Source organism: Diadema antillarum, unplaced genomic scaffold (genome assembly GCF_040938485.1).
Source record: "Diadema antillarum isolate AM-2024a unplaced genomic scaffold, OU_Dant_1.0 scf00000017, whole genome shotgun sequence".
NCBI lineage: Eukaryota > Metazoa > Echinodermata > Echinoidea > Diadematoida > Diadematidae > Diadema > Diadema antillarum.
Window position 1 is genome coordinate 2,400,218 of NW_027270906.1, and position 25,631 is coordinate 2,425,848.

General features: G+C 38.2%; 2 protein-coding genes across 2 annotated transcripts; one reads left to right on the top strand and one right to left on the bottom strand.

The window, feature by feature from the left end:
- Positions 1-3,705: 3,705 nt before the first annotated feature.
- On the bottom strand, positions 3,706-7,588 carry LOC139726462 (thioredoxin C-1-like). Its single transcript, XM_071637420.1, has 4 exons — positions 7,387-7,588; positions 5,969-6,133; positions 4,895-5,041; positions 3,706-3,943 (listed from the first exon to the last, which is right to left on the bottom strand). The coding sequence occupies exons 2-4, from the start codon at positions 6,106-6,108 to the stop codon at positions 3,706-3,708; spliced, it is 525 nt and encodes a 174-aa protein (XP_071493521.1). The 5' UTR covers positions 6,109-6,133; positions 7,387-7,588.
- Positions 7,589-7,739: 151 nt separating this feature from the next.
- On the top strand, positions 7,740-23,257 carry LOC139726472 (2-oxoglutarate and iron-dependent oxygenase domain-containing protein 3-like). The gene is made up of 9 exons (XM_071637429.1): positions 7,740-7,890; positions 12,895-13,103; positions 13,541-13,616; positions 15,754-15,796; positions 16,382-16,446; positions 17,089-17,148; positions 18,463-18,616; positions 20,517-20,640; positions 21,463-23,257. Exons 1-9 carry the CDS (start codon positions 7,778-7,780, stop codon positions 21,600-21,602), a joined length of 984 nt encoding a protein of 327 aa, XP_071493530.1. The 5' UTR covers positions 7,740-7,777; the 3' UTR covers positions 21,603-23,257.
- Positions 23,258-25,631: the final 2,374 nt, after the last annotated feature.

Sequence of the window (25,631 nt, forward strand, 5' to 3'; positions counted from 1 at the left end):
GCAGATCAACGGGCGGGGGGGGGGGGGGGGGGGGCCACCGGGCGCGCACCCCCTCTTTATTTATTTTTTTTTAACAAAAGAAATTTTAATTTTGTAAAGGTGCCTCCCCTTTATACAGAATTCCTGGATCCGCCCCTGATATGAGACACAAGTCTTGTTCTTTCCAGCTTTCCCTCAGTGAACATGTACACCGTGTAGCTATCAGACGCTGTTCTCAGAGTATCTAGTCAGGCTAGACTATGCCGTATTTCCCATCGCGTCCCCACTGTATGGATTACTTCCAAGTTTTGTTACAGGTTGTTAGGTCCTATGGTGATGTCGTGTTTTGTTGCATTCACCCCGTTTTACTATACGTCCCAGTAACTTTCTCATCAGCACTGTGACTGTTCCTCTGTATCTCTATACAGCCTAAAGTAAAAATAAAGTGGGAACTACAAGGGGGAAATAAACATTTTCTGTCAACTCCAACTTCGAATTAGCTAGGAGGTAAAGGCATAAATGTGATTAAATGGACGGAATTTCTTTACTTCATTCTTTTAATTTATGAATCCAGGAATACATGAGACAAATTCAAGACCCAAATATTATTTTTGAATTTTCTAATTCAAATTTCTACCATTTTTGTTAATATTGCTTCTGCTCTAGTGTTATTTAAATTCCGATTTGACAGAAGACTCATTTTCCTGCATTATCTTAGCCTTTCTTTATACTTGGGGCTACAAAGACACTGTATAGAGATTATAGGTTTAGTTTTGCAAATTCACTAATGTTTCCTATTGTCTTAAATTTGCCCTTTGTTCTCATTGTTATGGGGAAGAGCACTTGTATATGAATGACAACTTGTTCATTTTTGCAATGTTTACTTTTGTGCATTGGAAAAGAAAACATGAATGTGTTCACTTATGTGTCAGGTTCCTTTTTTTATTGACCTACCAGGTTGATAGCCAACTAGATTATCTTTTAAGAGATAGTACAGTTGTAGTTGGGACAGGGATTCAGGTTTTAACTTCTTGCAAGATAAGTCAGAAACCTTTTACAGCTGTATATGAAATACTTAAAAAGCGTATGATTCAAAGAGGTATTAAAAGAAATATCTATACACAAAGTGGGTCCCACCTTTTATTAGGACCACTTTGTTTTTATTTGTTTTTAGATACCTCAGCCATTTTTAAACCTACATCCATCAAATAAACATTAATCAATCTTAGAATTGTGTGCTCTTTGATATTTCATATACATGCATGTGGTTTCTAATTACCTCACAAAAAGTCAAACCTGAATCCCCATCTCAACCAGAACTATACCATCCCTTTAATATGATACACATGTATAATACAATTATACATTCATCTTTAGCCAAATATTCTATAAGAAATATGAGCTTAAAATAGTGTTCACTTTCTTCTTTTCTTTTCTCTTGTTGATGAGAGTTCATGAAAATTACCCAGACAGAAAGAAATAATAACTCCAGAAAGCACTTTCTTTACATATGACATGCTTTAAACCTTTATTCAAAAACGATGTATGTATATCACAAAAATATATCTGACAGTGTGAATTTTTTCAGACTTTTATGATGCACAATCATATGGTTCAAATCCAGCCTTGCAGGTTGTCAGTGTGGTCAAAAATGAAATTAATCAAATGAGATTTTTGAACATCACCTCACATAGATTCAGAGAACTTCCCTCCCAGAATGGTTGCTTCTACAAATCTCCACAAATTCTTGATCAGCTGGAATAAGCACTGTACAATGGATTGTCAAAACTAGCTCAATACAAACATACACTGTACACATTAAGAAAGATGAAGACAAAGCGGGCATTTCGGAGTCAGAATCGGAGCTATACTCCCCGCGTTCACATTGGTCCCTGCGATGCGGGGAAAGTCCCACGCCGTAGGACTTTCTCCTCCAAAACCATAATGTGAACGCTCACTGGGACTTGTCCCCTCGTCCCCGCGAAGCAAGTCGGGTACGGGGACAAGATTTGGAGGGGAGAGTGACCTTGGGGCGCAATTGATAGCGTCCAGCTGTGGTCATCAAATGTGCACATGCGTTATGCCTGGATTCAAGTGGCAGAGCTCGCTCCAAGCCCCAAAATGCCCCTACAGCTCGGGGACAGATGAGATACCAATGTGAACGGTCAGTCGTAAAAAAGATAGGATCTCTTGTGGCTGTCCCCGCGTCACGGGGACCAATGTGAACTTGGTCTATGTGATACTTGGAATATCACATTCAGCATAGAAGTACAGCACACTCCCGTTATAACGAACATGGTTATAATGAAATTCCGGTTACAGTGAAGTAATAATTCAGACCACAACATTATCAGCTCTATCTTTTTTCATTGTTTTTTTGTTCGGTTATAACGAAATTTCAATATAACAAAAGAAAACTGCCGGTCCCGAGGACTTTCTTATAATGGGAGTACACTGTACCAGTAAACATACATCCTTTAGGCAGGACTCAACACTCGTGTTTTTGTCAGGTGGCCTGTTCGGGCCACCAAAATCTTTAAATATGAAATTTTGGTGGCCCGAAAGAGACATCGAGTGGCCTGATATAAAAACGAAAGTAGCAATCTATTTTGAATATTAGTAGCCCAATTGGGCCACCAAAACATATAGTTGGTGGCTAGACACCAATTTTCAGTGGCCCTGGGCCACCAATAATGTTGAGCCCTGCTTTAGGATTAAATAACATATGCTTCATGATGCCTCCTATCCTATCAGTGTCAAAAAGACAAATGCGGCATTAGAATCAATTTTTTTTTCTTTTGTCGTTTTACAATTTCTTTTACTTTGATATCATAGTCGTGATTTAGGCAGTACATTCTAGTTGACTCTAAAAGGTTAGTCAGTGTTGAAAGTTGAAGAGATGCCAACTTCTTGATATTAAAAAGAAAAACAAACTAAAAAATCAGATTTTTCAGAGGAAAATCAGATTTTCACAAAATCTTGACATCACTACTAGGCGGTTGGCTCTGGGCCAGTAAAATGTCATTAACAAAAAAAAAATGTTTTCCTGGTAAGAACGGGCAAGTGAACTGTTGCTACTTCATCAACATTGAAGATGAGAAAATGGTAAAGCATCCACATATTTCCTGCCCATTTAGGCTTGCCGTTCAATGTTGTTTTTTTGTTTGTTTGTTGTTTTTTTGTAGGGGTTGCAGGAATTTAGTAGTACTGTACATCTTTCTACGTGATGAAGCAGTTTTTTGCAGTTTTCTGCCATTTATCGTGACTTCTTTCTTTTTTTTTCAAACGATGAAACTTTAGTCAAAACTTTCAAGAGGCCTTATTGTATCATCATATTTTACACCATTCATTGGTATATCTTATTGGTTGGCATCTTGGAAGTAGGCATTCCCCACAAGTTCCAAGTCACTGATGTTGTCATCTAGAAAACAGATTGTCTCCAATCTTCTTTGATTTTTTTTTAAATTTTCATATTTCTTATGGTAACAACCTTAATGATATCTTCTCATTTGTGCAGAGGTGAAGTGAAGATTGCTCATGAGAAATCTTGAATATCATACATGGTTGCTATGCATTTCTCATAAAAAAGCACATCAACCTCTTGTGTTAAATAGGTGATGCAGTGTTCTTGGCTTGACAAAAATATGCAGCAACTAGGACAACTATATTGAGAAATCCCATCTCTCCCTCACTTCTTATGGCTACAACCTTCCATTCCTTTGCAAGCTAAGACAAGAGTTTCTCCACAAAGCGCTCAATCCGGTCTTTGCTCTGCAAACCGATGAAGGAGTCCACCTTCTCGCCACCCTTGAAGGCCATGACTGTCGGGACGGAGTTCACCCCATAGCCGATGGCCAGGTCCTGGAGTTCGTCAATGTCCACTTTGGCCAGCTTGACCTGACCCTCAGTGTTGGCCAGGACTGCGTCCAGGACTGGGGCTAGGGCCTTGCAAGGTGCACACCATCTGTGGATGATCAGGGGTGTGAAATTCAGATAATCAGATCTCCTCGTGTACGTAACAACTACAATGCATGAAACAATAATACACATATATCTCATGAATTCATAATTTTATTCCCAATAATTTGCAATTACCATGTCAATTTAATAACCTGTACCTTGCTGATATCTAGTCATTGCGATGTCATTTTATTCACACACACCAAGCAAAAAAGTTGCAGATATGAATTTCTATTTTGTATACTCAGCATATGGAGACATATACACCCTGTGCTTCTAATGAAAGCCTCTGATGAAAGTAGTTGTATCAACAGGAAACAAATTTTAGAGACAGAGTACCTGTCATATTTTCATATCATAGATCAAAAACTATCTAAAAAGTCTCGACAAAGTTGTGCATATGATGGCACATAAATACAGCTGCTTGCAAGATATGATGAATCCCAAAAGGGTAAAAGCATAATAAACCCAGTTAACGTATGACACAGTCTATAGTCTGTAGAGGGCTAATTTGCTTTGGCTTTATGCTTGACACATTCATATACATACCATGGTCTATAATATATATATATATATATATATATATATATATATATATATATGGGGGGGGGGGGGGGGGGGAGATGCTGCAGCCCCCCTTGCCCATCCCCAGTTTTTCCCCTCATATACGATGTATATTGTACATGATGTTGATGATATATATCATCCCCTGATATATAATGTCTGTGTAGTATAGCTGTATTTTTTGTATTTTAATTCTTTTGAAGAAAATTACAATATTTCTCATATGACTTGGATTGCATAAAGGTAAGGAAATCAATCTATAGACTTTTCTGAATGTAATGTCTGTAACACGTACGGGAATTGTCCATATAAAGCATATCTCTCAATAAGTAAATGCATGTACTACCAAAACAGCAATTATGAAAGTGGAAAAGTAGTACAATGTACATACTCTGCATGGAAGTCCACGATAACCGGTGAGTCACTACTGATGACCTTTTCTTTGAAGTCCTCCTCATCTTGGATGTTAAAGTGGTTCTCATCCAGAAGATTTCTGCTGCTGTGGAATGATGCACTGTGGCAAGTCACTGGCAGGAGTCTGAAAATTAATGTTTGTTACAGGAAGAAGGAAAAAACAACCTCCCAACAATATGATGTAGATTCATGGATGCAGGTCCACTTTTTGTGACTATTTAGTAGTCATGTAAACTGTATGTGTGTGTGTCTACTGTGCATGTGTATGTGTGCGCATGTTACAAAGTGTATGTGCATGTTATGTGCATGTTATGTGCATAACAATGCCTCTTAACAAACTAGCCACAAAAATAGATTTGGACCAAGAGATCAGAACACTTATTATTTTCTTTGGCTGAAATCTATCACTTAAAAAAGTCTTGCAACATTTTATCCACCATATAGTGACCATTCACATTTTGTTATTTTTTCCTGACATTAGATGCATGTAAGCCATGTGACAACACACACCAAGATACTGTACCACAATCCGTGACTACTGAAGACACACACAACACAGACTCAATGTGACAGGTATTTACACGATAATAAAATAGGAACAAAAGTAATTGTGTCTAACAGTGTCCCTTAAATAAATTCCTTTGAAATTCCTTTGAAATGGGAGGTGACAACTCCATGCTTTAAATATTACCCTATTTCTAGGGCACCTCTTTGTCTTAACCCGTTGAGGACAAGTCCTGAGTATACTCAGGCAGGTGTCTATGGGAAAAACGTGTTGGTGAAAAATCAGTAATCTAAATGTGCTGGATACCATTATCACTCCTCATCATTTGTGTATCACAAATGCAATGCCATTCATTACTTGATGGCAGGCTTCTATTCCTTGAAGAACTCTCTATCTCTGCAGGCATTTCATTTTGTCTAGAAGTCACTGGATAAATCAATGTTCTTGCCAGTAATTTTTGTGCTGAATGGATCGAGGCTTGAACCCACAACTTGGTGGCCACGTGTCAGACACTGAATACTGCATAACCACTGTACCTTCCCTTACCTCTTTGTTACTGAGCTTGTGATGCTAGATGTCTGACATGCTGCCTTGGCGACTCCACTCTGGAGCACTGCTGGTCTGGTGGCAACCAATACAGATGACTGCCGGAGGATCACTCGCTGAATGAGATGCTTGGTTGCCATGGTTACTCGGTCTCTATATCGAATACTCCAATAAGGATGACAAAAATAGAAATTAGATGCTTAATCAACTTAGGATAACAATGCCTAAAGTAAGCTTTGCTACAGTGAAATTTTTCAACAGATGGCTTTTGTTCATACCATGGGGTGAAATAATTTGTGTGAGTTGCGACATGTTAATGAGAGATACACTTGTCTACGTCTATGTCTACTTCTATGTCTATGTCTACTTCTACATCTACTGTATACGCTATAATTTTCGCGTACATAAATTTTCGCGAATTGCCGCTGTCACACATTTTCGCGAGTGGTTAAATTCACGATTGGGGGACCAGAGAAAACATGAAGTGGCAAAGAAAGTGTGAATTTTCAACTTACTAGGAAATAAGAATGATACTAGTTATACACTGCATGAAAAAAACTTACCAAACTCTGCGAACTAGTAAGTTAGAATTCAACATTTTTGAAGTGGTTAAGTCCATCGCGCTGGATGTCTGACGAGTGGTCCCCTTGCGATAATGGATTGGCTCTCTACAGTATTCGTAAGTAGACGTGGACGTGCTATATGTACGTAAACAAGCTTAGCCAGTATGGTCTGTTCGGTAAGCCGTGACATGGTATACTAGTACTGAAATGTTCATATCATCAAGGCAAGGGATTCATTTTGGAAGGTAATATTTTCGCGTGTTGTTAATTTCGCGAATAGCCCGACTTGCGAAATTCGCGAAAATAAAACCCCCGCGAAATATATAGCGTATACAGTATGTCGATACTCAGCAAAGTCCAGTTCAGCACATTTACAAAACATATTTTTGTGCATTGGGTGCAGAAATTTGAATGCTCTTTACTTTAGAATAATGGATTTAACATGCGTAGACGATTGCTGATTGCCAATGAAGGTAAATCTAGTTCACATAGGTCTAGAACTAACCGCAGCAGCGACCCCATACGGACAAATACGTACCGTAAAGGGCCCCGCGACGGGGTTAGTCTAGAACTAGAGTCTAGACCTAGTCATAGTACTTTTAGTAGCTCAGTAGTTGGTGTAGTTCAATCATTTAATGAAATGTAAAAAAAAACTGCAGCAGTGTTTGCTTACATTTACATTAGACAGTCTACTCTCGATCTATTCGTTATATAACCATGATAACGTCTACAATACATTTCATGATTTGGGCATTGAGTTACATGATCAATGTCATGATGATTGATGGGATTACTCGACTATCCAAGTACTAGCAAGAATTATTAAGAACTTGATCATCATGAGTTCATACTTACAACTACTGGTTTTAGATTTCCTAGCTAGCCGTAGCCTCCGAATCGAGGAATCAGAACTAGTGGACCTCAATGAACGTAGCTCGCTTGCTAGATTATGGATAGGGCATGAGGGGGCAGAAACCTCAGTCACCACTGCACATCATCAGTCTGTGTATTTTACCGATGGCGATAACGGTACACTCTCCATGTAATGTGATTACGCAATAACGTGTGTACTGATGGTGTATGTCCAGCCTTGTTGGACAGCGCACTCCACCACCGCGATCGCTGTTCGTACTGTACGTCTACGTGTCTCTATCTAGCTCTAACTTGGTTTATTGGCGAGCAAACATCTGCGAGAGAGTCTAGAACTTTCAGCGGAGTAAGTTTAGTGAAAGAAGACCGAAGAAACATGCCTGCAGAAAGAAGAAAAGCCAGTTCGAAAAGACCAGAAAGTGATAAAGAGAAGAAGAAAGAAAAAGGCTCACAGCGTAGTGGCTCAGATGAGCAGAAGAATGACACGAAGTGAGCATAATCGTTGGAGTTTTATGAGCGCTTGTTTGTGTGGACCCACGTATTACATTTCCTGTAGTGTGTAGGGCTGTATTATTTTGAGCAGTTACATGGGGCCGTATTCTGAGAGCTTATTAAGTGTCTGATTAGCACTTGATTACCGAATTGGTATTCTGAGAGCATGATTAAGTAGGGGGTATATTAACTACCATAGCAACAAGCGTTTTGGCGGGAAGGATCCTACGCGTTTGCGCGTATCAATGCGCGTGCACCTCTGAGAGGACTTAATCACAGAGTTAATTACGAATCGGTATTCTGAGGGTGTAATTAAGTATGAAAGTTAGTGGAAAACTTAATGATACTAAAGAGTGTCATTAACTACTCCGATATCACGCAATACATCGTGTTTTCTCTGCCACAACGATGCTTACCGTCTTCGGTAACCGAGGAGCGGTTGAATGTTGTTATCGTGGTATCCATAGAATTCAGAGAAAAAAGAAATATAGCCGATCTTCGAGGAATTTTGTCATTTTATGTGAGCAAAGAGGTTGAGATCTTCGCGTGCGTAGGTGAGGGGTTGTAATCAAATACCGGAGTGTGCGCACGGAGCTCTTGGGTTGTAATTACAGGGGGTGTGGAGGAGCGCGCATTGAGGGCATATTTGCGCGTGTAATCATCATTTTGGCTTCTAACAACGCGTCTGATTGGATGGAATAACAATTAGATGGGAGGGACCTAAGATAATTACAGGGGACTTAATCATACCTTAATTACATCCTCAGAATACCGATTTTGCCCATGATTAAGGGCCTATTTACTTCATGACTTAATCACGAAGTTAATTACAGACTTAATTACGACCTCAGAATACCACCCCTGGCTGTTAAACTATACACAGGCTACAGCGCGCCCAGTCGCTGTATGAATAGCTTCGCACGTACAGGGTATGGTCGGGCTATTACCTGGCTGGCGCTGCGCTGCGCTGGTGACCGTAGCGAACTACCAACCCTCCCTCCCATTAAGCTTCCCCCAGTCCCTAACCCCGTCGCGGCCGCGGGGCGCTGTAAGTTCTGGTTCTGGTTCTGGTTGTATACTGCACACAACGCCCTGGTGGGCTATCACGGTACAGTGGTCAAGGTCATTTGCAGCAGCAACAATTAAATCTTGAAGTGTGCTTTTTGGGTTATGCTAAACACATCTATATTTAATAGATCTGCTTTAAACTTGTCAAGGTTGTGGGCCGTTTTCACACTATCTGGTAGTAGATTCCACTCTGGAATAGTGCGAGTGTAGAGGGAATACTTAAGACAATCCTTACTGAATTTAGGCCTCTCATAGGAAAATTCTCCATGAAGTCGACGAGTATGATAGTTTCCTTTGTGGGTAAATTTCTCTACATTGTTTGGGATCAGTCCATGGGTTTCTTTGTAGATGGTTGTAAGTCTGGCTCTAATACGACGGTCTTCAAGGGTCTCCCATCCAAGTCTTTGGACCAGGGAAGACGAGCTGGTTTCTCTGTTGTAATTGCTGGTTACAAATCGTGCAGCTCTATTTTGGATTTTTTCAATTGATGATATGTGTACCTTGTGGTAAGGATCCCAGATGGCATGGCAGTATTCCAATCTTGGGCGTACCAGTGATTTATAAGCAATTGACTTAACTTCAGGAGGACAGCAGTGAATGTTTCTTCTCAAGAGCCCCAGCATGCTGTTTGCCTTGTTGCATATTTTGTGTATATGACGCGACCAGGTAAGATCTTTAGATATCTCGACTCCCAGATATGAGTAGTGTTCCACTTCAGCAAGGGGCATATCATTCATCTTGTATGTGAACTTTGGAGGTTTGCGTTTGTGTGTAACACTCATAGAGTAACATTTGGATTTGTTGAAATTCATTTCCCATTTCTTTTCCCAGGCAATGACATCATTTAGATCCTGTTGGAGTCTACATTGGTCTTCAGGTGACTTGATCTCCTTATAGATAATACAGTCGTCAGCAAAAAGTCGTATGTCTGACTTAATTCCTCTGGGTAGATCGTTAATATAAACAAGGAAAAGGAGTGGCCCTAAAACTGTGCCTTGATGAACTCCTGATAACACTTTGGCCTCTGCGGATGACTTAACATCCAGCACTACTTTCTGATGCCGTTGTGTTAAAAAATTTCTAATCCAGGTTGAAATATTGTTTCTAATGCCCACACTGGAAAGTTTAAGTAACATAGTAACACGGTACGTATTTGTCCGTATGGGGTCGCTGCTGTGGTTACCCAGGCCCCAGATTATACAACAAGGTAAAAAATGATGACGGCATGGCGGTACAGCACAGTAGATCAATGATCTGCCCTCTGTTTTGTGATGCAAGACAATGAACCTGTATACCTAGACTCTGCAAATGTTATTTCCTGTTACAATATTTACAATTTTTCGTAAATAAAAATAAAATAAGAATAGTGTCGATTAGTGACCACTCGACAAACAAGCTCAATTAGTGCTAATGCTTGACCGAAAGATCGATCTGTATCTGTCCGTTGGGGAATGTTCCGTGGAGACTGCGTCTGGCTTCACGGATCCCCTCCGTATACAGACCGAAGTCAATGATTGCGGCTCCTGTGTGGAGCAGTCGCGCACAGATCAAACGTTATGTTAAACCAAATTTCAGACAGCTTTTTTACATTCAAACAAGTTTGACATGACATGACACATTATGCAGCAATATGGGATAAATTTCTCACATTGTGCAATCGAAATACTCACATAACCTCGGTTATATCGCAGAAATTTTATCGATATCGCAACATCGCCGTTCGCGAGCAGTAAGTCGCCATTTTGAATCTGTAAGCTAATCACATGCGAGGTACGTGTTTTAGTACAACAAACACGTAGAAACTACCTCGCATGTGATTGGCTAGTAGATTCATAGTGTATGTTTCTGCAGTTTGAATGTGACGACGCGACAGGCTGTGTTTTACGTTGAAAATTCTCCTAAAATGTTGGATTATTCATTAATCTGGTGAGTGGAATGTATTCTTAAAAAGCTAATTTCACCATACAAGATTAAATTTGCCGACCTAGGGCCGTGAATGAGACGCAATCGAGAAGGGTGAGGTACCTCACCCAATTTTTCATAGAGACAGTGGTTAAGAACATCCACACAGCAATGGGTACTGGTACCTTCTGTCTGTCTACGGTGGACAGCGTTAATGGCAAAATATAAAAGAGTCCTCCGGACAGACGGATCTTTCTGTCTATGCTACTGCTAGCTTTTATGGGAGAAAATAAATGCAGACACAAAAAACTGAAATGTAGTTGTAATGTTGCAGACATGACAAATAGTCATTCAGTTTCACAATGGTGGCTATCGTCTATCGATCGCAATAGATATTTTCCATGGCATGCCATTGGTCACTCTCATAAACACTGTCACATGCTTACTTATTTGCAGCCGAAAACCCTCCTGGCTGCATATCATGTAATTGTTTATTTACGGTTAAACACATTCTTCTTGAATGTGTAGAGTTCACTGATATTCGCACAACTTATCACAATGTTCCTGATTTGTTAACTCTAATTAGAGACGTTTCAAGTGAATCAATAGTAGCTTTTCTAAAAGCTATCAATTTGTTTATTCAGTTCTAAATACACGTAGGCAACTGTTTGAATCCTAATCACAACAGGTATACCCTTGGGCAAGGTATCTTATGCTAATTGCCTAGTCTTTTGGAGGAGACTTTAATGTTGGTCCCGTGTAAAGGAGAGTCACACCATTTGCACATTAAAGAACCTATTCACTTTTCGAAAAGAGTAGGGAGTTATCCCGGTGAAATAGTTCATGGAATTTAGTTAATATGCTATGATTGAGATGCTCGTTATTTTTACTGTGCATGTTAAAACTGTGTATGAATGTAATCATTTAGATTAAGATAAACTGTTTGACACTTAAATAATGCTAAACGTGTTGATAGTGTTGTTAAGCATATACCAATCAATCAATCAATCAATCAATCAATCAATCAATCAATCAATCAATCAATCAATCAATCAATCAATCAATCAATCAATCAATCAATCAATCAATCAATCAATCAATCAATCAATCAATCAATCAATCAATCAATCAATCAATCAATCAATCAATCAATCAATCAATCAATCAATCAATCCATGGCTGGTGCTGCATTTAAAAAAAGGGGGGTTGGGGTTGGGTGGGGGTCCAATTTACCAGTAGATTGTTGGTGTCATTTCTGGGTTTAATCAGCAGACAAGGAAAAAGAAAGGCCTTCAGTGCAATTTTCTGGTGCACCTTCCAGGTTTCATCAGCTCTCAAGCAAGCAAAAAACCCCCCAAACCACAAAACAAAACAAAACAAACAAACAAAAAAACTTAACCACATTTTTCTGGTGCCACTTCTGGGGTAAAAAAAAAAAGGGGGGGGGGGCAAGTGGTTAGACCCTATATACGTATTCCCATGTATCATGCAAAAAAGTGGGGGAGGGGGATCATGGGAGAAGAGGGGGAAGAAATGGGATGGGGCTTTTAAGACGTACTTAATCAAACCATTCTTCTTAAGAGTGTTCCAGGAAAACTGCTAAAAAGCACAATTCCCATTTAGTTTATGATCCCAAATTTTAGAATAATGTCGAAGAAGAATTTTCTTTCAGAAAGTATGAAAAAAAAAATCAAACTTGACTAGTTTGACTCATTTCACCTATTTTTAGTTGTCACATAAAATCAGGGCATGCAATTTTTTTTTTTTGCTTTGTGATGCACAGTCACATATATTATTTATTTCTTATCATAAAGTGATCAAGCAATACTGATTGAGTAAAGTTCAGCAGATACAGTATCATTTTCCGTATTTGATTGTTGTTTTTTAACCATTAACCATCAATTTAAAAATAGTGTGTCATCTATGTTACAAGCCAATAAGATAAATGTTTTTTGGCCATGAAGATCTTTCATTCATCATGTTCGTGTTTCTGTATTGACAGTCTGATTTTCTTTCTTTTTTTTCTTCCAGAGATGACCCATCAGCCAAGTATCGGTCAACTGGCAAACGAATTGTGGTCAGACTGACCACCATCATCCTCCTCCTTGTGGGAGCTCATCTCTACTTTGGTCAGAAGGAAAATTTCAGGCCCTTTGCCAAGCAGTCAGAGAGCGTGTCGTCCAAGTTTGCTCACGTTACATGTTCAAATGACTACCAGGAGGACAGGAAAAGATTTAAAGGTACCAGGGTACATTCTTCTTCCCCTTGGGCTACCCCATGCAGCACTCGACTCTCTTACATTTCAATCAAAAGATGTTGACTGTTTGGTTTTAGCTAGTTTAATTCATGTGTATTTGATTATTATCATTTTTACCATTATGTAACATGCTTTTGAATTATGCACAATGCACTACAGTGTCAATACATCATACTTTCAACAGGTTATCTTCCCAGACCCCCTAATTAGGGCAACCAAAAAGTATTTATGTAAACCCATGTACGTCTTTGTCTATGTTTCTGTCTATAGTGATACATCTGTATCTCTACATCAACTGTATATCTCAATGTCTTTATTTCTGTTTATAGCTATATGTATATTTCTTTCTTTCTATGCTTGTGTCTGCTTTTGATGTTAGAAATTTAGTTGTTTTTTTTAATTTTCAAATTTTCATTCCAGAGTGTGCACCAATAAGATGCGGAAGAGGCGTGATGGACCATATAGTGTCGCAAGATGAAGCAAGACGGTTACTGAAGTGAGTTGTTCATGAGTTGGGCATGTGGTTCCTTCTGTATTGTCCTTCTCGTTGAGTATCGTCTTTGTATATTTCTCTATCACACGTATAAAATTCTATGTTAAGTGTCTTCTTGGCTGTAACTTATGCCAGTATCATAGGAACCTGAAGGTCCTGTATAAGTATGCAGATTTCAGAATGTCATAGGTAACAAGTGAACAATATGACAAGTGAACATAATGAAAAAATATAAACTGATGTAGACTATATCATCCAGTCATGAAAAGATCTTTGAAACCACATTTCTAATATATTGTGCTTTTGAACACATTTCAAATTATTGGTTGTTTTAGTACTGTTGACACTTTAGCTTGACATTATGTGAATACTAGTGTATTTGGAACGTTTGAATGTACAAGATTAACTCTGTTGCAGTATAGATGATCAAGAATTCAGAGCCATTAGTGTTGTTATGCTGTAGGGTGTAATTCCCACTGCCACGTAACAACCAGAAACCTAAATAGCAGCACTTTGCAAGTTGACTGTAAAGGTTTAAAGAAAGTATAACACATGCTTTGGACTATCTGCCAATTTTTAAACATTCTGCTTGAAATCAGCCCGTTGTTGTCAAAAGGATATGAAATGTTGAATTAGATTTCTTATCCTGCAGAAAGCTTTAGCCATATATAAATATATATATATATATATATATATATATATATATATATATATATATATATATACATATATATACAGTCAAACCTGCCTTAGCGGCCACCTGTCTATAGTGGCCACTGAAAAATCCCCCCGAGAGAAAAGCCCTGTTAAAGACCCTGTGTATAGCGGCTACCTGTCTAATGATTGATTGATTGATTGATTGATTAAAAGGTCTTTATTCAAATAAACTCTGAGTGGGCGACTAAAAGTCGAATTACACAGATATACAGAGATTATACAGCAAAACAGATGAAATAATAACATAATCATAATACATAAAAAATTACATTACATTCAAACATTCTGTATACACAACTAATACAGTTTTAACACTACAGATTGTCATATAAATACAAAAAGGAAAAAAAAGGAAAAAAAATGAATGCACATTTTACAAACAGTAGCGGTACACTCCTAATTTTTTTTTTCACAGAAAAAAAAGAAAAGGAAAAAACACTCAGGGCTACACAACTCATTGTCGAAAAAAAGAAAAAAAATGTAAGCTCTTCTACAGATACAAAAGGGAGTACAGGAGTTTGCAGTGTGGTTTGCAGTGCGGCCAGCGGCCGCAAATTTTGTGTCCCATGGTAGATTTTAACCTGTCTATAGCAGTCACAGACCCGATGGAGCCATAGCCGAGCCGGTAATTCAGCGTGTCTGTCTGCTTTGTAGTCGTACCAGTCATTCCTGGGCAACGTGCAGTGATCGCCACTGCTGCATTCATCACTCATTCAGTCATACATGTAATACTGTACTGTTAAGCTTCACAACTGTACACGTGCTACTGTGCAACAGTTTCATAAACACCGGCATTGTTCAATGCATGAAACACACATGTGCATACGTACACACGTAAGTATGTAAGTACTTATAGATGCATGCAGCGATGATACATGTACATGTAGGCAGTGCACACAAAGTTGGATAACCTGTCTATAGTGGCCACCAGTCTATAGAGGCCACTTTTTTCATCTCCCTTGGGTGGCCGCTATAGACAGGTTTGACTGTGTGTGTGTGTATATATATATATATATATATATATATATATATATATATATACATGTATATTTATATATAATCATATATATATATATATATATATATACACATATATTTATATATAATCATATATATATATATATACATATATATGTAATCATATATGTATATATATATATATATATATATATATATATATATATCATAGAGTACAAGAATCCACAAAGGTAACACAGTAAATCTGTCACTGCAGTAGTCAGCAGAAAAGAGAATGACAGTATGATACATGTAAAAGCAAAGTGGATCATGTATCCTAAGATATGATTGATATTCATTGAGATATTGAAATATATAGAATAAAATAAAAACATGCAGAATAGCCTATGACTGCTGGAATGTGACGCACCAAACTTCTCTTGTTTTTCTTCTCTACATATTGCAGGGTTGCAAAAAGTGGGTTGGCACTTGGAGGTTCAAATGGAGGGGTGAGTTTAAATGTTAGTTTGAAGTGATTTTCCATGGGAGATACAAATAATGTGGTAAATGAACATTTTCATCAGAAAAGAGGACATCAAAAGTGAGAGAAATCCTCATCTCCACTAGCTGGCTTTAGGCTTCTTTGTATACTGATAGCTCCCTCTCCCTCTCTCTCTCTCTCTCTCTCTTTCTCTTTAATGAAAGTAGTGAATAAAAGTAGGAAATGAGATGTTCATTTTTTTTTTTTTGCCAAATTAGACAAGTGATAATATGACTCAGTTCAACATTTAGTGCTAAATGTTTTTTTATTTTTATTTTTTTTGTTTGTGTTTTTGTTGAATGCAGCTCATTAGTTAAACTGATATAGTATATCTTTTATGACTATCATTTATCTGGTTGACTTGCATTCTCTACAGTCTTGAATATGATGTCTAATTGTTTTGTTAATCAAAATTATATTGTAACCTCATTTAGTAACTTACATTTCATTCACAATCGAAACAAAATTAGGCCAATTTCCTGGCAGATGAAGTTTTGTTACTAAACCTACTCTCGATCTTCAAACTAAATTGGTTGCTTTCTGTACACTGCAGGCATCTATACTTGATCTGCACTCAGGGGCATTGTCCAAAGGAGATTCTTTCATAAATATCTACAAGTGAGTATAACAGTGGCAGGAAACAGGATATTCATAAACAGACAGAGATTTTTTATTTTTTTTGGCCATTTTCTGAGACATTGTATCACTCTATGTAGGCCTTCATTACTTTTATTTTTTTTCCTGTATTTTATCATGTGAATGCCCCATTTTATCAAAATATATAATCGATTATAGATTTCCTTACCACACAGGCTGCCATAGACTTATGATAGAAATCAACTATATAATCAAATATAACTCTTCATAAAACAGAGCCCAGAATTGTGAATATGACAAAATAATATCAAATATATGTGACCTCTGTATATATGTTATTATCCCTGTTTTGACCCTTTCTCCAGAGCAAAGGACAGAGTCATAAGTTTACATCACTGTGGATATATAACTCAAGTTTTATATTTCCATATATTTCAATCTGTTCTTAATCAAAAATATGCGGCTTTATATATCTGAAGTGAATTACTTAAGAGTAAAACATGCACATGTACCTTGTCCATTTTATTCTTGCCTTTGCATACTGATTGTCAATGATAATGAAAGGTTAATATAGTTGTACTTCATTATATTATAGCAAACACAAATGATATCTCTCTGTGAGAACTATCACAAGTGTGTGTATCTACGTTTCACATTTTGCAGGTTACTTGAACAAAGTGATGCAGAAAATATATTTACTCAAGAAGACATCAGCTTGTATAGGTAAGAGACTGAGAATTCAACCTTCATATCACTTCTGACATAGTTTCTCAGTTTTCCATTGTAAAGGTATGTTCTTCCTCAAGTAGACTAGCAGTCCTCATTTGCAAACCATTTTTAAAAACAATAATATGCAGAAAGTGGCTCATTTTGAGACAATGTCTAGTTTAGTCAATGCAACATCATTGGCACATGTAAATGTTTCCCACTCTTTTGGGTTTTATGGTTTATGTCCATTCTCCAAATTCTTCCTGTCGGTTAGATGTACATGTACGTTGTCAAGGCCAGATGTTCTCAAGTATTTTTCTACAGTTTCCTTCCTTTTTTTTTTGTCCTCCCACAAGGTTTTTGTTTTTGTTTTTGTTTTTTTGCCTTCTCCTGAGCAATTTTAAAGAGATGTATAGTTTTTGTTGATAAGGGGCTTCAGGTTTCCAACTTTTGTGTGAGATAATGAGAAACCTCTAATGAAATACGAAAGAGTATGTAATTCTAAGAGGGCTTTAAAGTTTATGTGATGAAAATTAGTTTTGAAACAGCTGAAATATCCATAACAAAGCTACCCTAATAAAAGGTGGGATCCACCTTTCAATAGCGATTGTTTTTTTTTACTTTGTTTTTGGATATTTCTCGGCCATTTCAAAACTGATTTCATCGAATAATATTTGATTTCCTCTTTAATAGAATTGTATGCTGTGTAACATTTCATAAGTGGTTTCTTAGTATCTTCCAAAAAGTTAAAAGCTCAATCCTCATCTCAACCAATACTATACCATCCCTTTAATGTTTTCTGGAGCTAGTATTTTACTTCTCTCCTCTAGCCAATGTCCATGCGATCTCATCCTGCATATCACAGCAATTAATTCTTGTGAAAACATCCTGTACCTGTCAGACAAGACTTTGAAATTCTGAAGAATTATGAGGTGCCTCAAGTGTGTAACCCTTTGTGTGCTCTGAGTGACAAGTGGCACAGAAAACTCCATAGCTTTGTACACACTGTCCAAAGTCCCTGGCACAGAAAGGGTTTAAATGATGACAATGAAGGAAGTGAACTTCCTGACAGATTTGTAGATAAGAATTTCATTTGGCTGTAATAAAATGACATGAAATTCATGACATCCGAGTGCAAATAACTTTCTAGCATTTGGTCACTATAACAACTCTATGAAACCACTGAGCTGTTGTAATTTCCCCTGCCTGTTATCAGAAATGTTCGTCATGACTGATTGTAGGAAGTAGCAGAGACTTGATATGAAACTAACACACTTACTTCCCCAGTGTGTAGTCTCAATCCCAGACTGTGTTTGCTGTTACTTTCAGGAAGGTGGCTGATAAGATCAAGCTGGCCATCGCCTCCAGGTTTCAGATTCCGCAGCAGAAGCTCTACCTGACGCACCCAACCTTTTTCTCTCGCATGACAACGAGGGCGGCAAAAACAGTTCATGACGAGTACTGGCACCCACACGTTGACAAGGTATAGAGATCACAGATGCTCTTTCTTTAGTGATTGGTCTGAGCGGATTTAAAGCCAAAACATAGTTCTGGTACGCCTGCAAAAGTTGTCAAATTTCGCTCCCAAATGTGAACGTATGCCTAGGAAATGTGCGGAATAACGCTGTAATAACAAGATATTCGATGGGTAACGACGAAAATGCAAAATATTAACCGAAAAGGTTCAGTCTCAGAACTTACCCGAATGGGGTCAGGGTAAACTTGGACTCGGGGATAACTCGGCCTCGCTTGATGGCGGGCTGAGTTGTATTGGTTGTCCCTCTGGATTGTACAGTGTTGTACTATGGGAGCGGCCTGTATAAACTAGCGCTTCGCGTTCTGGCTACTCGCAGTAATGGTCCGAGTTGTTACAACGTGCGCATCAAAAAACCTCTTTGTGTGCACCTATCAAGCACCTCTAAAAACAATCAAAGACACTTGATAAACTACAACAAAAACTTCAAAGACAGTGCGTCTCAGCAACTCAGGTGATGTGCGTATAGGCTTGAGGACCGCGCACTGTCCATTTGTTTTGTACAGGATTAGCACGCACTTTCCTGTCTGTTCAGTTATGCCTCGTTTGGTATTATACAGTAGAATATGGCGATCACGAACTGCGTGTAAGTTGTCTGAAATAGGGTCGAGTTTTCCCTGAGACCGAGTTAGTCTGGATCCTTCTGGAATAAAAGTTGGTTTTTCGACTTTTATTATTTTTCTCAAAATACTCCAAAACGACTCATCATCCCGGCAAATCGTGTCAGCCAGGTACGTTTCTTTGTAGACTCTTTCGATATATTGCAAGCAAATATGAAATGGTGCCAGACGGGTTCTCAAACCCTTACCAAAACTATGTTTTCACTTTAAACTGATCATCCTAGAGAGAGATAACAAACATTGTGGAGACATCCATGCCAATCCACTGCAAAAGGATTCTTTTTTTGTGTGCTATAATGAGGCAGTGCTCAGTGTGGAGACTGCAGTTTGCAAGGTCTATGGTTTTCATGTTGGCTCATTGAGACCATTTGTAATTTTGGTTATACAATTGTATTGATATGTAATTTAGGGATCACAGTAAATAGTTTGATGTTCCTTGAATTGAATTATGATTTGTTTTTTCATGACCACTATAAGGAAGTGGTGAATGGTAATAGCAAGCAACCACAGCAGTGACGACTAATAGTCTCCGCCAAAGAATTAGTCAATGGGGATAAAGTGCCTTGCCTAGAGGCACAACCACTGTACTGCTGCATGTGGACTGGGACTGGGGACCTCTTGATTGAAACCCAGTAGTCTGTTGCCCAATCCACTGAGTCGCAGCAGCTCATTAACTCCATATTTGATTCTCACTCCATTACTCGGGCATTCGATTCTGAGATTTGGTGACTTCCATTGAATTGAATGTGTGGTATACCTGGCTTCAGTATGCAGTGGGTTAAATTTTAAGAGGCAATTTTAGGCAGTTGGCTGCTATGGACATCAAACAATGTAGAAACATTGTTTGGATTGCATTGATGATCATTATTTTTGAAAACTCATATCAGTATCTATGATATTCAAAATTTAGTCAGGAGGTTTTTGAATATGTGCCAATTGAGATATGAGTTTTGTTACGATACTGTTACCCCAGGGACAAATTGTTACTGTTCAATATTCAAAATTTAGTCAGGAGGTTTTTGAATATGTGCCAATTGAGATACGAGTTTTGTTACGATATTGTTACCCCAGGGACAAATTGTTACTGTTCAATAAAAAAAGGCAAGACTTTGAATGCAGCAAAGAAGTGTAATTTCATTTCAGCAAAGATGTGTAATTTCGATGGGAATTCTCTGTTGAATGCTGACCCTTCATGCAATATTTCTTTCTCGCTCTTGCTGCCTCGCCAGGAAACTTACGAAACTTTTGACTACACATCGCTCCTGTACCTGAGTGACTACGGCACAGACTTTCATGGAGGGCGCTTCGTATTCATCGATAAGAAGGGAAACTATACCATCGAACCGAAAATGGGTGAGATTATCAATTTGGGGCTTCACATGGTATGGATGATCGATGACTGTTAAAGGAGAGGGAAAAAGGCAAAATGTTTCAGTTATCCCATGGGCTTGAAATGCTGTTGAGGAACTTTAAGTCACTGAAAGAGCATTAAACCCCGAGGTGAACATTCTGTTCCTCCTTGATAGTACGTGTCATCATTCATGCCCATATATAGGAGAATAAAATCAATATGCTTATACTGTCTATGCTGAATATCTCGCGAGGTTTTTCTTTCGGTAAATTTTGCGAGTGGGGTGCTCTTTCCGAATTGAAAAACACACAAAAATATTAACTCTGATCCTGACATGACTCACTGAAATGGCATTATTTGTTGTTTGAAATCCAATGTGGTTAAAATTGTGCCTTACGTAATATATATCTTGTCGCTGGATATAAACTCACTCATACAATGCACTCAATACACAGTGAGGAAGTTTCCAGCCACTTCCAGGTACAGGCATCCTGAATCATACCACATTCATGTTTCACTTTGTACTGGATGCCCAATTATACTCCAAAGTTGAAAGGGAACATAAAGGATTACTGATATTGACAATAATAATGATGATGATAGCTTTACATATTACCACATCCAATTCGTGTTGCGATGCTGAAAGCACTTTGCAGTGATCAACGACATAAGTGCCATGGCGGGGCTAGAACCCATTGTCTTCTCATCACAAGCATAGTGAACAATCTTGCAGACCACAGCATCTCTGTTACGAGCTGCACCAGCATTGTGCAGTATTTACCTTGTTGTTGTTATCACCCGCTGCTTCTATGTGTGCATTTCAGGGCGGTTGTCCTTCTTCACGTCAGGGTCTGAGAACACGCACTACGTGGAAAAAGTGTCGCGAGGGACGCGGTACGCCATCACCGTCTCTTTCACCTGCGACAAGAAGCACGCCATCAAGTACCCTTCCATGGGAAGCTAGAGATGAAGCTGACCCTAGCAAGAATGTTTTCATTCAGCTGATCAAGGTGATTTTGAGTTGTGAAGTCAAGGTATCTTGGTTTTTATCTTGTTTCAAATTAGAACCAGAGGGGTCACAATGTCTTGAACTTATTGAAGACTAGTTTTGAGTATACTGGGGCAGGTGTCTGTGGACTATTTGATCTTGAAATTTATATTCTTTTACCGATACCTGTCAACTCATAGTGCGTCCTGTGATGGAGGATTTTTTTATTGGATTTGTAGGAGACAGATTCCAGCTTTTACAATCAAACATAGGTTCTGCAAATCAGATCTGAATATTTGTGAGGCCTACAAGCCAAGAATGTTTGAAATCTTTTATTCTGAATGTTTTTGTGATTTTCAGTCTCTCTGTATTTTACTGGAAAGGACAAGCATCCTGTTCACTGATCATCACGTGGTTTAAGCTTTCATTTGTAATGTTCACCAGAAATGCTTGCAAGCCAACCATGGAAAAATACTTTATTCACATATTTTCTTAATGTTTCATTTTGCATTTCCCCATCATTGATACACAATATGTACACACATATATGATACTATATATGACTTTCCCTTGACATTCCTAAGATGGTCTCAGTACAACTGAACATTTTTAGTTTTTTATTTAGAATTATGAGTGAAATCAGCCATCAGAAAGAAACTTGGCTTTTAGCTTATGAAACATGGTATTTATGCATATGCATCTTATATATAAATAATTTATCTTATTCAAGCTTACTTTTGTGTAGCTAGACTCTTTAGATGTCTGGTCTCAGCTTTGCTGCAAATTATTGGAAGGGAATGCTTTCTGGAGCTTTTGTTTTCAGCCACTATTTCATACACTGCTTGGCCTAGCTTGGTATGAGTCTTTGAATTTGCTCTGGTAACACAAGATTTTATTTTGAACATGGATTTTCATCTCTTTTTTATGTCACTCAGATAATGTGTAATTCTTCATATGAAATGCTTTGTACTCATGGTTGTGAATATTCCAGATTTAAATTGCTTTTTTGCTCTTTCAACTTTTGAAGGTAGTAGATACAGTTACTGGGCACTCTGTATCAGAGATGTCATATACACATGTAGTTGGTACTCCAGTAGGAACGGTACACAGTTCTGGTAGGATACAGTATGTAATGACTGGATCAACTTTTTTCTTTTGAAAGCTCTCATTTAGATGGTTATGTTTGTATCTCTGTCTTGTGTGTGTGTGTGTGTGTGTGTGTGTGTGTGTGTGTAACGGTGAGATGAGTATGCAAACTGAATACCAAAAATTCAATGTCTGTAGCAGTAAGCCTCTTCCTTAGTGTTATCCAACTTGAGGTTTGTTTACCAACCAAGTTTTCCTACATCGATGTAGGGCAATTTGTCAATTAATTGCAACCAAGTTTTTCTCTCCATTTCGTGTCAGTTTTTGGCTTCGTTTATCTACGTGTGTATATCGTCATGCGCATGGCGGATTGTTGTTTCAGTGCTCATTTTCCCCTGCACATGGCAGATTGTCACTAGTCTGTGGTAGTGCGCATAGGGTTAAAGGGATTGTATAGTTTTGGTTAAGACCTAATTTCAGGTTTCTGACATTTTTTTGGGTGAGATAATGAGAAACCTCTTATGGAATATGAAAGAGCATGTAATTCCATGAGGAATTCAACGTTTATTTGATGAAAATTGGTTTTGAAATGGCTGAGATATCCAAAACGGAGCGATTCTAATAAAGTGTGGGACCCACGTTTTATTATGATCGCTTTCTTTTACTTTGTTTTTGGATGTTTCAGTCAATCCAAACCAGATTTTTAGCAAATAAACTTTGAATTCCTCTTAAAATAGTATGCTCTGTACTATTTCATAAGTGTTTTCTTGGTATCTCGCAAAAAGTTAAAAGCCCAATTCTCATCTCCGCTGATACTGTACCATCCCTTTAACAGCATTCTGCCATGCGCGTGATGATATGCAGTCTTCTCTACTCTATTACAGTTGCGATTGAAATCTTATCTCACACAGAAGATTATGTACCACCATGCTGCATAAAGTCAAGTCCTTGGTGTGTTCTCAAGTATCATGCACTTTTGGAATTTTGTGAACATCACCTGTTGCAGGAAATACATGTAAAATCACTGTCTCCTGGTAACCGACCCAGAAGATCAATAGGCGTGGTCAGACTGGCAAAGGATCAAGAAGTTTAAGATTGCAAAGTCTTCATGATCTTTTGTCGTCCGTTCACACTGGCAACCAAACTTCTTGGTCTTTGCATCGAGAACTTTGATGTGCAAGGAAGAAAAAGAGCAGATCTATTTATTTCCGGGATAAAACCTCCAAAATATGAAGAAAGAATAGGACCTGTAAAATTACCTTGTCATCAGTTTCTATATCCAAACTCGTTATAATGGAGTTCCACTACGTAGGGTGAGAATTTATGTTTCCTTGACTGGGTCATATCCTCTTTCAATCGCCCTATTCTGAAATTTCATCTCCAGAGAAAGTGTGAAGTTCACAGACTTACTGCTTTCTTCAGGGACTATAGCAGACGGTCAGTGTAAGAAACCTCTAGGTAATCTTAGGCTTGATGAGTCTTTTGTTAGTGCCTTAATGTCAGTGTGATATAATCCTTGATGTGCCCAGTGAGTCTAGTTCTGTCATGGTGTTCTATAATAGTCTGTTAGTGTTGTTACTGAGATGTCTTTCTTGTAGTTGTCATGTGCATAGTGATTCATGTAATTCATGACAAGATTTACCCAAATGAGAGTACTTGTCACACTGTGCAATACCGTGCCAATTGTTACCTGAATAAAATGAACCCAAGGGACAGAAATGACACACGGGTATGACAATTCATTACTCCTTGTTCTGCACTTTATAAAAGAGGAATGACAAAGACTGCACATGGCAGAGTTAAGCGGACATTTTACCTCTTTTTTTTATCATCTGTCTAAAAAAAAAAAAAAAAAATCTTAAAAAAGGCCACTGCTCAAGAGACACATGTATTTGAGACATTAACTAAAACCATGCTGGTCTGCCTTTAACAAACTTCAAACAAGACAGACTGGAGATACAGTGTTCTCCCATTCTTGTTACAATGAAGTAAACATTCAGGTCACCAAATTTTCATCTGTTTATCCACATGTATTTGACTACTGTATTTGGCTTTAATGAAATTTCAATACACGTATAATGAAAGAAAACTGTTGGTCTCTAGGACTTTGTTAGGACGCGAGTTGCCTGTGTATTGTACATTCAAACCAGAAACGTGTCGTGCAGAATCTTTTGCAAATTGGACCCGACAGCCTTTTGTGTGCAGCATGAAACATTTGCAAATCGCCCTAGGCATTCATTAAAGCTGCATTCACATAGAAGTATACTATTCGGTGCTCGTTTTCGAGGGCACGCGAATAGCTTGAATCGAACGATAGGATTTCCTAACACCGGTTCACATAAGAATTTTGTTGTTTTTTGTGTTTTTGTTTGTGATGTAATGTATTTTGTAAGGCAGCTCACCACAAGCTCTGCTTTTTTGAGGTTCTGCCTTCCTGTACAATAATTTCATGCATGTGATTTCCTACATGAAAAAGATGGAAAATAAATGTTTCACAAACTTGAACTTGAACTTGAATAGCTGCAAATAGTATAGCATAGTGGGAATCGAGCTTGTTCGATTTTCTTGCAGCGTATACCATCTCTCGTTTATAAAATGACAATTTTGGTCTGGATTTGCCCTTTAGCACAAATAAGCATGTAGACTGACATTCTGATGCAGTTTAGAAATTGTTAATAAGATTGCTGGGATGTAGGAGTAAGAAATCTTCACTGCATGGGATGGGGAGTTGATGGTGCGGGTGATGGTGTACTCGGTGCCCGAATAGCGAATAGCGAATAGCGAATAGCGAATACCGTATACTTCTATGTGAACGCAGCCTCATGCACTGTGTAAACAAGCACTTATACGAATCTTGACCTCTCACTAAAACTGACTGAAATGGCAAGCACACAAACATTTCTGGGTTTATAGTAGAGT

Coding starts and splice junctions, on each gene's coding strand:
- LOC139726462 (XM_071637420.1), bottom strand. CDS start 6,108: ATGGCAACCAAGCATCTCATTCAGCGAGTGATCCTCCGGCAGTCATCT. Junction 5,042..5,968: donor ACAAGCTCAGTAACAAAGAG/GTAAGGGAAGGT, acceptor ATTAATTTTCAG/ACTCCTGCCAGTGACTTGCC. Junction 3,944..4,894: donor ATCGTGGACTTCCATGCAGA/GTATGTACATTG, acceptor GATCATCCACAG/ATGGTGTGCACCTTGCAAGG.
- LOC139726472 (XM_071637429.1), top strand. CDS start 7,778: ATGCCTGCAGAAAGAAGAAAAGCCAGTTCGAAAAGACCAGAAAGTGAT. Junction 13,104..13,540: donor GGACAGGAAAAGATTTAAAG/GTACCAGGGTAC, acceptor TTTTCATTCCAG/AGTGTGCACCAATAAGATGC. Junction 16,447..17,088: donor TCTTTCATAAATATCTACAA/GTGAGTATAACA, acceptor CACATTTTGCAG/GTTACTTGAACAAAGTGATG.